The sequence below is a fragment of the Bombus pascuorum genome, chromosome 1 (assembly GCF_905332965.1).
Source record: "Bombus pascuorum chromosome 1, iyBomPasc1.1, whole genome shotgun sequence".
Lineage (NCBI taxonomy): Eukaryota > Metazoa > Arthropoda > Insecta > Hymenoptera > Apidae > Bombus > Bombus pascuorum.
The window spans coordinates 20780586-20793377 of NC_083488.1; the positions used below are offsets into that span (position 1 = coordinate 20780586).

Here is a 12792-nt window from a genome sequence, read left to right on the forward strand (position 1 = left end):
CAAGAAACTTCATCTTAAATCAATAAATACGATTTGACTCGTTAAAGTTAAAAATGAATTTTCACTTCCTTTAAATTCATTACACTGCAACTGTGTATATTTGAATAATTCGAATAAAATAATCCGGATAATGAATTGACCCCTGAAAATAGGAATTCACTAACTCACTGCTTCATTAACAATTTCACATTCCAATAATATGAATTACCGTTCGAACAAACAGATGTGAGTTCCATCCAATTCATTTACATAGAAACTTTAATTTTCAGTTTGCATCTTTCTATTAGAATTTCTATCGATTTAATGATATTAAATTGATGAGCAATTTTAGGTTTCACTAAAATGCATTATTCGACGAAGATTTAAAGAAATGTACAAACTACGAATTTAGATTACTTATTGCTGCTTAGTGATCTGACAATATTAATTAATTATTTTTTTTTAATCTTTATATTTTTTTATTTTTATACATTATTCGACTTTGAGTACATCTTTATTACCTAGCTAATAATATTTTACTTAGATTAATTTTTTGCATCATGGTTCTAAGTGAATATATATATAAATACATATTAAGCAGAATAAAATAGGACAATATGGCATAATATAAAAGAAATTTGTAGGTTTGCAGCAATCAATATTTGGTAAATAATCTTCGGGTTATCGCGGTTATTAAAATTTCAGTTTGAGTAATACATTTTTAATGAGGTTATTTTCATTTTATCATAGTGAAATACTTTTACTGGACACTTTTAATTTCGGATTAAATAATTTGGAATGTCGTACGCAGACTCGCAGAATCGATCTACAGATTAAACACAAATAGCTTTTGTAGTATACGAGGAAATGAAACAAAAATCGCATTTTATTTAACGTTTTATGACACAGACCATCGATGCGGGCGTTTGATTCAAAACTTCGAGCCACGGTTCCATAACTTTCAATATTATTCAGTTCTCAAATAAACTTGCAAATTGAGTTCTATAGTCTGCGCTTGGAAATGAGGTCTCGCGAACTTATTGAATTTTTAAATAAGCCCCTGGAATATCCAATTTTGAAATGACCAGTGAATCGACAAGATACAAGCTACAGATAATGAATTTTTCTTTTATAGCTCTATCATTTTAACGAGTCGGGCAAAAATTGCCTAATGTGAATGCGACTTTAATAAAAATATTTGTTCCTACCATCAACAACGTTTGATTATACAATCGTCTTTATTTTAATATTCTAGTTATCTTTGTAAAATTAATCGAGCGACTTTGCTTCGAAACGATACGTCGAGACATTATTCTTATTTAATTAAGTTTCAGATTATGGTGGATTTTCTTTGCTAAATATGGTATTGCATTGTAACGAGGAATAATGATATTATCCCCTTACTATGTTCATACGAAATCTCGTAATATTTTGTTTTTGCGGAACGAAACATAAAACGTGCATGTGAAAATGAAAAGAATAATCTAAACAGTAATCTAGTTACTTAATTTTGAAATTCGCTCCAGAGAGAAGCTTAGAAGCCGACTGATATAACAATTTCTACGATTTAATATTTAAAAATTTATACATGCATTTGAAATATATTTGAACCGAAATCTTCTAAATAAATTTCCTTATAAACCCTCCGCTACTTTCTCTAACAGTAGTCTTCTAGCTGCACGTACATTTCTTTTTTTTGTTTCTTATATTGATCCGCCGACTTTAGACAATAGATAACTAGTGCGAAAAGATCTCATTTGCTCGAGCATCAAACGCCGGTAAAATGGAGCATGTGAAGTGTGCGTAAGGGTCGGGAACGGAGAAAATCTTTGGAAATTTCGCGGGGAAGTAATGGCTGGTTCGGGAAAGTTGGCGTGACAGGAAACGTCAACCGGCTGAAGGGCACTTTCTCTGGAGCGGTTTTGAACGTCGAACGAACTAGTTCTTGAGTTTGGTAGTGTGAGTAGCGTATTTCCGGTTGGCAGGGGAAGCCTCTTCACCTCGCAGACGAGCTCCGTCACGGAGGCTACCAGCGATGAAATTGACATTGATATCGAGGAACCGCAAAGAGTCACCACGTAAGTACGATTTTCTTTGTCATCTTGCTGGATTTTCGTATGAAGATACGAGGAAAAGTATTTTAACCGAGGAATGGAGGCAAACTACAACAACGTTGTGATTTTGTGCTATGGAAATGTCTTTTGTAAGTTACCTTCCTTTGATTGAATCGATTGGTTCAATCGGATTTGAAGAGTTGATTGAATAAATGGAGATATAGGTAACTCTTTTGATTTGTATGTATATAGCGTTGTTGTAACGTCTACGAAGTACTTTTTGAAAAATGAAAAAAATTTGTAAGTACATATATGCTAATGTACGAAACAGTAATTTGATATTGAACAAATTTATGTCTGTATTTAAACGAGACAATGAATAATTGTTGACATAATTCAGAGTTTATCAAATGGTATCTAGTATTTCAAAAATCTATGAATAATTTGTAGGATGAATAAAAAGGTCTTTTCGTTAACTGTCGCTCGATTCTGATATCATTTAGAGTCGACAAAGTATGTAGCACATAAGTAAAAAAAGGAAACAAAATTTGAATTTTAATAATACGTGCTTAGAACACGCGTGGAATAAAGCAAACATTCCTTAACAAATTTTCATCCAAATGTCATTAAAATTAATCATTAGACGATCCAGATACTTAAATACAAAAAGCACGTGTTATCACGTCGAAGTGAAATCGTCAAGAGACTTTTCCCACTCTAAAATTATCTAATAGAAATTTTATTAATCTCCAAAATATTCACAATTACAAAAAACAAAGAAAAAAAACAGTAATATTTTTGTCGACGTTTAAATGGAACTGCCTTGAAAAAACTGGCAACGATAGTATCGTTCGACTATTTTTCGTTTGCACGTCGAGTCTGATAACAGCAAGCAAAATCAAGGCATAGGCGAGAATAGAGGAAGCCTACATCTTCATGCAAATTACTTTCATTTTGCATGCGGAATCGATATTAACCGGAGAATTTCGTCCAGCACGTATGGTTTCTGTAATACATGCTGGAAACAGCTCGAAACGGCACTGTACAGTGTGCATCCGATTCAACGATTCGGATCTCGTTAATGTTAAACGTGCCGCGATTCATGGTCTTTCTGCTATTCGATCGATCTCGAGAACCGCTGCAAAGCAAGTAGGTAAAGCGTGCGGCGAACAGAAATTTAAATGTGCTCGAGAATCACTGTTGAATGTAAGCAGCAATTATTGAGTGTAACAACGACTCGTTTTGTGGGGATAAAGAGAGTGTACCGTACACGTATTTCTTTCTAATATCTCAATCTAGAACTTTGTATTAGGTTGTTTCGTTTTAGTTTCTTTCGTTTTATAAGGAAATACCAGATGCACAACACTTTTTGTTTTATTATTTTATCGAATTAGATATAATTCATTTAATTTTATTGGAATGAAAGAAAACAAAAAGTGTGTGCATCTATTATTTCCTTACAAAACGAAAGAAATTTTTGCGACAAACTAATATTAATAAGCTACTTATTTAAAACAAATTTTTAAAAAATATCCTTTTAAAGATTCTTGCACCGATTCATTAAGGATAATTGTGCTAACGAAATATTTCATCTTATTTTTTAACGTTGTGGTCACGAAAGGAATATCAAAGACTCGCTTAATATCTTGTTTGTCACTATTTCTATAGTCTGTCGTTCATTATAGATCATATTATTATTTTTATTATAGATCAATTCTTTTCGTGCCTGCGATTCAGATATTGAGCTTTCACGAACTGTCTTTTGTTCTAATTTCTAATATTTTTCGCGCCTTTTGACGACATTTTCCTCAAAAAGCTACTACCAACAATTATCCTGCCCTGGCCTCGTCCAGGAAGAATTTTTTCAAAATTTTCCTCAAAGTGTTATTATCGAAAATTATCGCTGTGAGTAAACCGACAGCAAAGTTGGTAATATGTTAGGAAAGCAAATTCCGGGCACGTGGCATTGACATTTCGAGGAAGTCTCCGTTCTCGAAAGCGGAATGGAGCGTTACCTTGCGGCGGCTCTCGTGAAAAGCTCCTCTTCTCTACTCGTCTGTTTCTTTCTCTTTTTCCCTCGCCCACTTCAAAAAGCACGGAACGTAAGTGCTTTTTTCACCGGTGCATTACTTCGCTTCATGGACGGCCTACATTCTTTGCAAGCCTGGCACTCGAACCTCCGACACAAAGACAAGTCGCGTTCGGAATTTTTCTTTTTCTCCCGTTCTTCTCGCTGCCCCGCGACGCACATGCCTAACGTTTGATTCGCGAGTCGCATCTCTCTCTCTCTCTCTCTCTCTCTCTCTGTTTCTTTTTTTCTCTATTTCATTTTTTGCTTTTCTAGTGTTTCGGAGCTCGAGTTTCCCGCGTTTCATCGCTGAAACGTGAAATCGTTTGTAAAAATAAGCGGTCGGCGGCTGGCCAACCGTTTTCTCGAGCCACTCCAATTTTTTCTGTGAATTAGGAATTTTCGACTCGCGAATTGAGAATAGATAAGTCGAATGGTGAAATTTTGCCAGTGAGCAAACGAACATCTTCCGCTAGATTTGCATAAAGTGCTGAAAAATGCTCTCCATTTATGCAGGTTGTTTAGAGGAAGGGTGTTTAGTATTTGAATTAAATAACCGGATCTTGTATATTATTTTCATCTGGTAATTTTTCTGTAATTTGTCTATAAAATCAAATCTATAAAATCTATATAATCTTTGCAATGCAGACTTTGGTAAATGAAAAGTATCACGATAAGAAAGCTGGTCAATCTTTGGAACAATTTCAAACTCATTTAAATAATTTCTCATTAGTACGTTTAATACCGAAAACGTAAAGTCACAAAACAAAGAATTTATTGTATTAATGCAATAAAACATGCAATAAAAGTGAAAACATGCACACGTTCAAAAAAGGATAAAAATTGTAATTATTCAATTTTGCAGTTGCCCGAACAGTTCAACATTTCTTTAAATATTATCTTGTTCTATTATAAATTTAAAATAATTCAAGATTTAAAAACAACACATCTAAATTAACTTAACTAAACTAAATTTCTGTGTCCACACAATTTGTAGAAATAAATTAATTGACTCGAGTAATTTAGCGTTATAAGAATAAGAAGCAATAAGAGCGCAAACTGCTCATAAAATTCCATGACACAGAATAAGGAACAACCAGCAAACATCACATCGTTTCGCATAAACTCGCATCATCTATTGCGACACTAATAAACGTCGAAAGTGTGCCACTGACGAGATTGTTAGAATAACACGAGTCTTTTCTTAGTGAAATACATATGCATGTGAAATCCTCCCTGTTCCATTTATGTACGTCTTTCAATGAGAATACGTCTTTACTCGCGGTAAGACAGCATTGAATAGTAAACAACCGAAGGACAGCCACTTTTCTCGAGAATGTCCTTGTGGGATAGATAGCACGCGTATCATTTAAAACAGTCAGTAGAATCGTGAGCTGACAACGGAAAATATTTTCGATAAGCAAAGTTATACGAGTGTTGACGATCTATAGTCAGTGTTGGATAATAAAATAAATTCTCTACTTGTGCCAAGTTTCTCTTCTTTTTATCGCTTTTAATCAAATTCTTTTGGACGGTTTTTATATTTTCCCTCCTATTTTTTCCGTTTTCGAATCGAATCTAGCTCGATTTTCTTAGACTTTTAGTTTTTGTAAATAAAAATTCGAACAGAGGGACAAATTTTATTTCAATACTAAATAGTAAACTATCCGTAAAGTAAACATAAACTTATGTATAAGACAGATTCGTGTAAACGGAAGCGAAGAAATATTAATTGTGATGCGAACGGTGAATCATTATGTAATGACGTATATGTATATTGGAAAATTTGTTTGTTATCAATGTGAGTAAATTGACCGAAAATAGAATCATTATAATTTTCAGGCTGACGGAAGCACATCGAAATGCCATAAGAGCGATCAGGAAGATTAAGTACTTCGTGGCCAGGAGGAAGTTCCAGCAAGCACGGAAACCGTACGACGTGCGCGATGTGATCGAACAGTATAGTCAAGGTCACTTGAATATGATGGTTCGGATTAAGGTAAGTTTTTGTTGCTACTTTTTTCGTATTATTATGATACGACTGTATACGAGTTAGTTGCTGATAGACAGAAATAGTTTGAAATATAAAAATTAATAATTACTACGATACAATATGATAGTACAGGGATAAGCAAATAAAATAAACTTTAGATATATGTAAATCTATTGTGTAACTTCCAAATTACATATACCTTTAGTTGCAACTATGTTCTATAATTAACATAAAAAGTTACCATTGCAGCAACATTGTTAACAAATTACGGTTTTTAGGTGAAACAATTACCTTTGGACAAATTGTCCACATTGTAGTTTCAAATCATATTGTTCTACTTGAGCTATAGTTCTGGAACATTATCAGAGAACTCAATTCGCAAGTTGCACATTTGTCATGCTAACTTCCTTCCTTGAATTTATGAAACGTCAAGTTACCGTTGCGAGATCCAAAAACTGTAGACTAGAAAACAGGAAAGTAAAAAATCATGTAACTTCCTAGCTAAAATTTTCGCGAAACATTCTTCCTTATGGCATTCTGAACAAGAAATAGTGCCTTAGACTTTCATCTTTTCGTTTTACGAATCCTATTGCGAAGAAGAGAAAGATTTCAAGAAGGAATTTTGATTAAGGGGAAAGCTGAATCCTTTAAGAGACTCACGAAGCTCGCAAGTTCTATCGCTAATGCGAATATTAATGTTTACCTGTGTACACACGCAGGTCAAATATTTGAGCAAAGCAGGAAAGATATAAAAGATGGACGAAAATATCTTTCATGTTCAAATGTAAATCTTCGTGGGTAATTTTCGAAAAAATTGCTAAGAGGCCGAAGGAAACTTTTATATTTGCGAACAGTAGGAAAGTTCCGTCATTACACGAACGAATAAAGGCACAGGAATTATGAATAGAAAAAGAGAAACGAAAAGATCACATAATATCACGCATCAATATTTTTTATTCGAAAAGCATTTTTTCCTAACATATTAGTTTCCAATTAAATTATTTCTATTTTAGATATAAATTTCTCCCCCTCTTTTGTGGCCTTAAAGCGTCGATCTTAATATTTAAGAAATCACATATGTATAACTTGTCAAATCAAACGACAAAATCTTATTAGAAAACACAAAATAGCAGAAACAACGGCATTCTAAAATCAACGCGTCAGAAGTTGTATCATTTTCGATTTTGAACCGAAGGAAATCACTGATGAAGATGGGAATATAATTTCTTTCTTCGTTGATCGTACATCAATTTCACAGATAATCAAATTTATATTCGTTAATTATCAAAAAGACAAATATTTCGAAAATTAAAACATATTACATTTCTCTACTAAACTGATTAAAGCAAAAAAAGAAAGAGATTGAAAAAGTAACAAAAAGGGACACGTTAATAATATCGGATCGTATCGACGCTTATTGAAAATTCTCTTTATCGCCATCTGCGCGAATACTCGTCGATTCTCCGTTAAATGCAAAAATAAAAAAAGAAAAAAAATAGCGGAAAAGGAAAAATAGCCAAGAGAATAAAAAAAGAGAAATCGGTCATCGAGGCGAGTAACGTTTAGCATTTCGCGATAGAACGTGCTGTGAGCTGCGGCTGAGAGACAATGGCAGCTGTTACGTCGCGTATCATTTCTCATCGGAGAAATGCAGATTTCGCGTTGTCGACAATTATTACGTCTCTGCCAATCGCTGCGGGCGAATAAAGCCAATGTCAGACCACGGGACAACAGAGTTGTCAATAGAAGGAACGACAGGTCTAGGTTAGGTGATCGGCTGTCGACATAATAGCCTAACCAATTGGAATTGTATCAAGCATACTCGTGTGCTTGAACTTTGCCATGTTTTAAGGGATAACCCTTCATTAATAGAAAGTGAAAACCGTTTCTCTTTAATATGACTTTATTTCGTTATGCTTGCAAATATTTTCTTCGATTATTGGGCCAATATAACGTTGATATATTATATCGATATATTGATATATTATGAGAAGATAGTTGCCATTAGGATGCTATAAAATTAATCGAACTGTTGTACGAATTATGGTTAAGACTTGGATGCGTTCTAAGTTTCTTGAAATATTGTATGGCAAGTATCTTCTAAAATTCCGCTTTGAAGGATTCGGCAAATCCTCTTAATAAAAAGAATGATATTGCATCAAGTTCTATTTGATTAAATTATTTATATAATATTTTATTAATTAATTATATGATATTTATTTATTAAATTTATTTGAGATATCGATTAACATTTAATCCATTCCAAATATAATACACTTCCACTATCATTTATTTTGTTCTTTACAAGTTTTGCGACAGTAAGGACTTCAATATTTTAGACTATTCTAGAGGCTTGCATGAAATATTCAGAGGATTTAATTGCCAGGAAATTTCGAGAAGCTTTTCGGAAAGGATTTGTGAAGCTACTCTACGGAAGTTCGCTACAAATAAAATTTTTTTATCAACAATATATTAGCGACTTCAAAATGCGTAAAAAATCTATTTTTTTAGACACATTTATTTAGATACATATGGAGCAACGATTAAGATTATTCATTTATTTACTAAACATAACTTGTATGTTAAATATATCGCAATATTTTCGAAAGCGACGCAAAATTAGAAATACATCTAATATATGGTCTATTTTCATTTCTATTCATTCAATTAAAAAAATTCTTTTATTTTACATTTTTTTAATGGAAACGATCGATATTACAGGGCCAACGTAAAATGGTTTTCACTGTCATTAATTAGGCGGTCATTTATTTTTATCTATTTATTATTTATTCCAATTTTTAATTCTTACTAATGAATAAAAAACTGTATTGGCTGTATGCGAATAAAGAATAAATCAGCTGTACTGCGCCACTGATATTATTAATATGAACAGCGATAGAGAAGGATATTTCTATAACTCAATAGTGTGTCCCAAATCATTACGCAATGAAGATAGACTTATAGCCGAAAACGAATCCGTAGGATAACGTTTCCTGCGACGGAAACGCGAGTTAAAGCCTATCTTGAGAAACGCAATTTCAAAACGCACGCCTAGGTCGCTACGGTACAATCATTTCGACATCTGTCTAACAATGGCAAAGCAATCGCTGAACGCAAGTAAATGAAATTAATGAACGAATTCTTTACAATAATGATAGTTAATAATGAACAAATTGGAGAAATTTTGCAAAAGATTTCATCCCGATAGCTCAATCCAATACTGAGTAATCGATGAACATACGTAAAAATTGGATTTCTGCAAAAGAAAAACTGGTTGACAAAAAATAAACGCAAAAATTTTTTAACTGAATCAATCGGGAGATATGCCCTATAAGATGCAAAAAGAATGATTGCGATTGGTCAAACCGTTTTGCAGAAATAAACGAACATACATAAAAGAACAAATATATGTGGAATTGAGATACCTTCCTTCCGTTCCGAAATCGGTATAAATTGGTATAAATCGATATAGAAAATGATGGATACATTATTCGATAAATGTGGATTGTCTCTAAATATTCTATAAAAATACAAATTCTCAAACATCGTTACGAACTTTCCGAATAAATGAATATATTCTCATATATTTTAAAATTTCATTATTAAGGCTTTCGTCACGCGAAAACTATTTATTTGCTCGTGATTAATTAATACAGAAAATTTAACGAAGCCAACGAAATTCATTACCGTAGATCCCACGCTTGTTATCTACGAAAAAGGATATCTACAATTTGTCCTGATTTTCCTAGCGTTGAAACGAGTCGAAAATGCTGAATAACAAACTCATCCGGAAATGATGTGGAACACTGTGATTATTCAAAGCGAATCATCGATCATATTGATCCAGCTTACGCGAACGAGGTATCCTTTGTTCGAGCGAGAACCAGGCTTTGTTATATATTCGGAAAATCGATAGTATTCTTAAGCCTTCACGGTATCACGCTAAGATGGCGTTTCCTTATTCTCATACATAATTCTCAACATTATGGTAGTTGTACGAACATCGATTTATTATATCGTTATAATAGACAGATAATATTTCGTTGTTTTTGCAATTTTTGAGATCTTCAATAGTATACCGAAATACGATGAACCTCGATATGTTATATTATTAAGTTGGATTGATATTAGTTCGGATTAAATTCTCATAATTATTCTTTATGAATTTCTGGCTTTGTGCAATTTGCGTATAATATACCTGCAGTATTCCTGATAACGAAAATAAAAGATAACCAACATTCTTTGATTCATTAATTATTGATACTTAAATTATAAATGATTGATGTTATTGATAATAAATATCTACTGATATCGATAAAAATAATTTAATACAAATCGAGCACAGTCCAATACAAGACTGGTCGACAATCAAAGAAACGTAATAACTTTACGAAAGTCTAAAACGAGAGTTTTGTATCTTTAAATAATTATAAACATTTTAGGTCTTGATATTATGTAAAAAGGCAGTAACATATGATATTCTCCTTAAAGAAGCTAGTGATGTATTTTTTGCCTTTGTATTAGTAACTGCAAGCAGTGTACGCTTCATTTGTATTATTTTTTCATTCGACGGCCCCATAATCTTCACTAATATGTATATATTATACAATATGAAGAAAGTATTACCTCATAATTTCTCCCAATCTCCGTGCCAACATAAATTTATCACCAGCATCAAGCAAGTCGGCGATATTTGCCGTTGCTCACTACTCATAAAATACGATTAATTAATAAGGCTAATTAAACATTTCTACAGCACAATCAATTTCGTCCACTCGATAATGTGCGTATGAACATCGAATGTTGTTTTTCGATCCAGGATAATGAACGGATAATGCAATATTCACATTCGAAAATCCAATTATACGTTTGATGTGTATTTATGTATGTATGTATGTACGTATGTATGTATATATGCTGTGCGTGCGTGTATATGTATACATAATACAATGTACTTGAGCACGGTACCTGGCAAAATGTCGGTCTCTGAACGAGCACGGTCTCTGCGTGCGTATAATTGTATATTAAGTTTGAGGGAAAATTCGACCCACGAATAGGAAAACGCGAATTAATTACATACTCTGATAATAGAAAAAGAATTATGAGACTTATAAATACAAGAATTATAAATACGAACATATCGTTTTCAACAAGTAAACTTTTATTAATCAGAAAGAAAAATGACTATAATCGTTATAGTTATGTTATAAGTAAGTTATATTACAGATTAGATATAAATAAAATGAGGCTGCATTATTTCTTTTAAATTCCTCTTACTTGATACTGCACAGAGTATCGCATTTACAATGAAGAACTAAATTATTTTAAGTGATATTAAGTGATTAAAACAAAGTATCACGTATAACTCTGAAAACATGTCAATAACTAGACTGTGGATATTTACACAAATGAATATTTTTATAAATGCTATTAAAGAAATAAAACTTAAGCAGAAAGTATTATCTATTAAATATTATAACGAGTGTTCTAGTTTCAGAGTATTCTATCTTATATGTATTCTGTACATTTCTGTATTTTCAAAATCCTCATAAGTGTATAGAAATCCGCAAGTTTATTAACGACTCTTACGTCTCTTTATTTAATTACATACGTCTCTTGTATTAAATCTGAAATCTTCACGTTAAACAATATTTCTGTTATAAAATTCGAAAGAAACAACCCGCTTGTTCCCAATTTTATACCACATTACGCCGTTAAGCGTTTAACCTGCGCGTTTTCACAGGAATTGCAGAGGAGGTTGGACCAGACCCTGGGCAAACCAGGCAGCTACCTAGCAGGAATCGACCGAGCAGGCAACGTGAAACCGATGACTATAGGTGCACGTTTATACAGGGTCGAACAGCAGGTGAGTTCCGTCGTGACCCTTTTTCCGGCTCCATTACGTCCTTAATACTGATTTCACCTTATCTTTTTTGAGAAGGAAGAAAGTTCGTCAGTCTTTCACCGTATATCTCCTTTCACTGTAGGATTTCAGGTAAACAGATGTAACGAGAGATATAATTTTCAATTTGTTGGGTGCCTGCGCAGCATCGTGCTGAGGCACTCGAGTTCAGTTCGATCGAATTAACACGGATAATTGCATCGTAATAATATAATGCGATAACAGGGGTTTCAAAATTGACGAATTCCAGAAAGATGTAATTCGAATATCATTAAATGGAAATTGAAATTTTCATTGTTCTTTTCCCTTCCTCTTTTTAAGATTGTTCGAGGGAAGCTTTAAAATTAATAACGATTTTCGTTACAACTTTTGGATGGAACTATCTTTTCCTTGTATTTTTCGACGAAATCTAAGAATTATGTTATTAATCGTCTCCTTTGATTAAATCCGTCATAACATTCTCAGTAAATGGTATTTAACCGAATGTAAAATCATCGATCGATTCCTTCTCAGAATTTCTACCTCGTTGCACGATTTAACAATAAGGAGAAACAAAATATAAAGCAAAGAATATAAAAATATAAAACATCCCTTTATAAGTGAAAACGAATTAAGCACACAAACCGTTTTCTTACCTATTCTTCGTCTCGACAAACTTGATCTATTAATCTTCTCTCCTTGAGAAATAAAATTAAACGAAAAGAAAAAAAAAGGAAAAGGAAGGAAGAAAATAGAAGTCCAAAAGGAACTATCTCAGGTCGAAAGGCAGAGATTTTTCTATCCAAAGCGCCACAGT

General features: G+C 33.0%; 1 protein-coding gene across 6 annotated transcripts in view; it reads left to right on the forward strand.

Moving 5' to 3' along the window:
- LOC132908058 (potassium voltage-gated channel subfamily KQT member 1) overlaps positions 1-12792 on the forward strand; it is an 88813-nt gene that overhangs the window by 59722 nt on the left and 16299 nt on the right. For all 6 annotated transcript variants that reach the window (XM_060961633.1, XM_060961643.1, XM_060961654.1 and 3 more), the window contains 3 exons: positions 1965-2057; positions 5944-6100; positions 11838-11960. In XM_060961633.1, coding sequence (XP_060817616.1) covers positions 1965-2057; positions 5944-6100; positions 11838-11960 — 373 coding nt within the window. The remainder of the gene's footprint in view (positions 1-1964; positions 2058-5943; positions 6101-11837; positions 11961-12792) is intronic.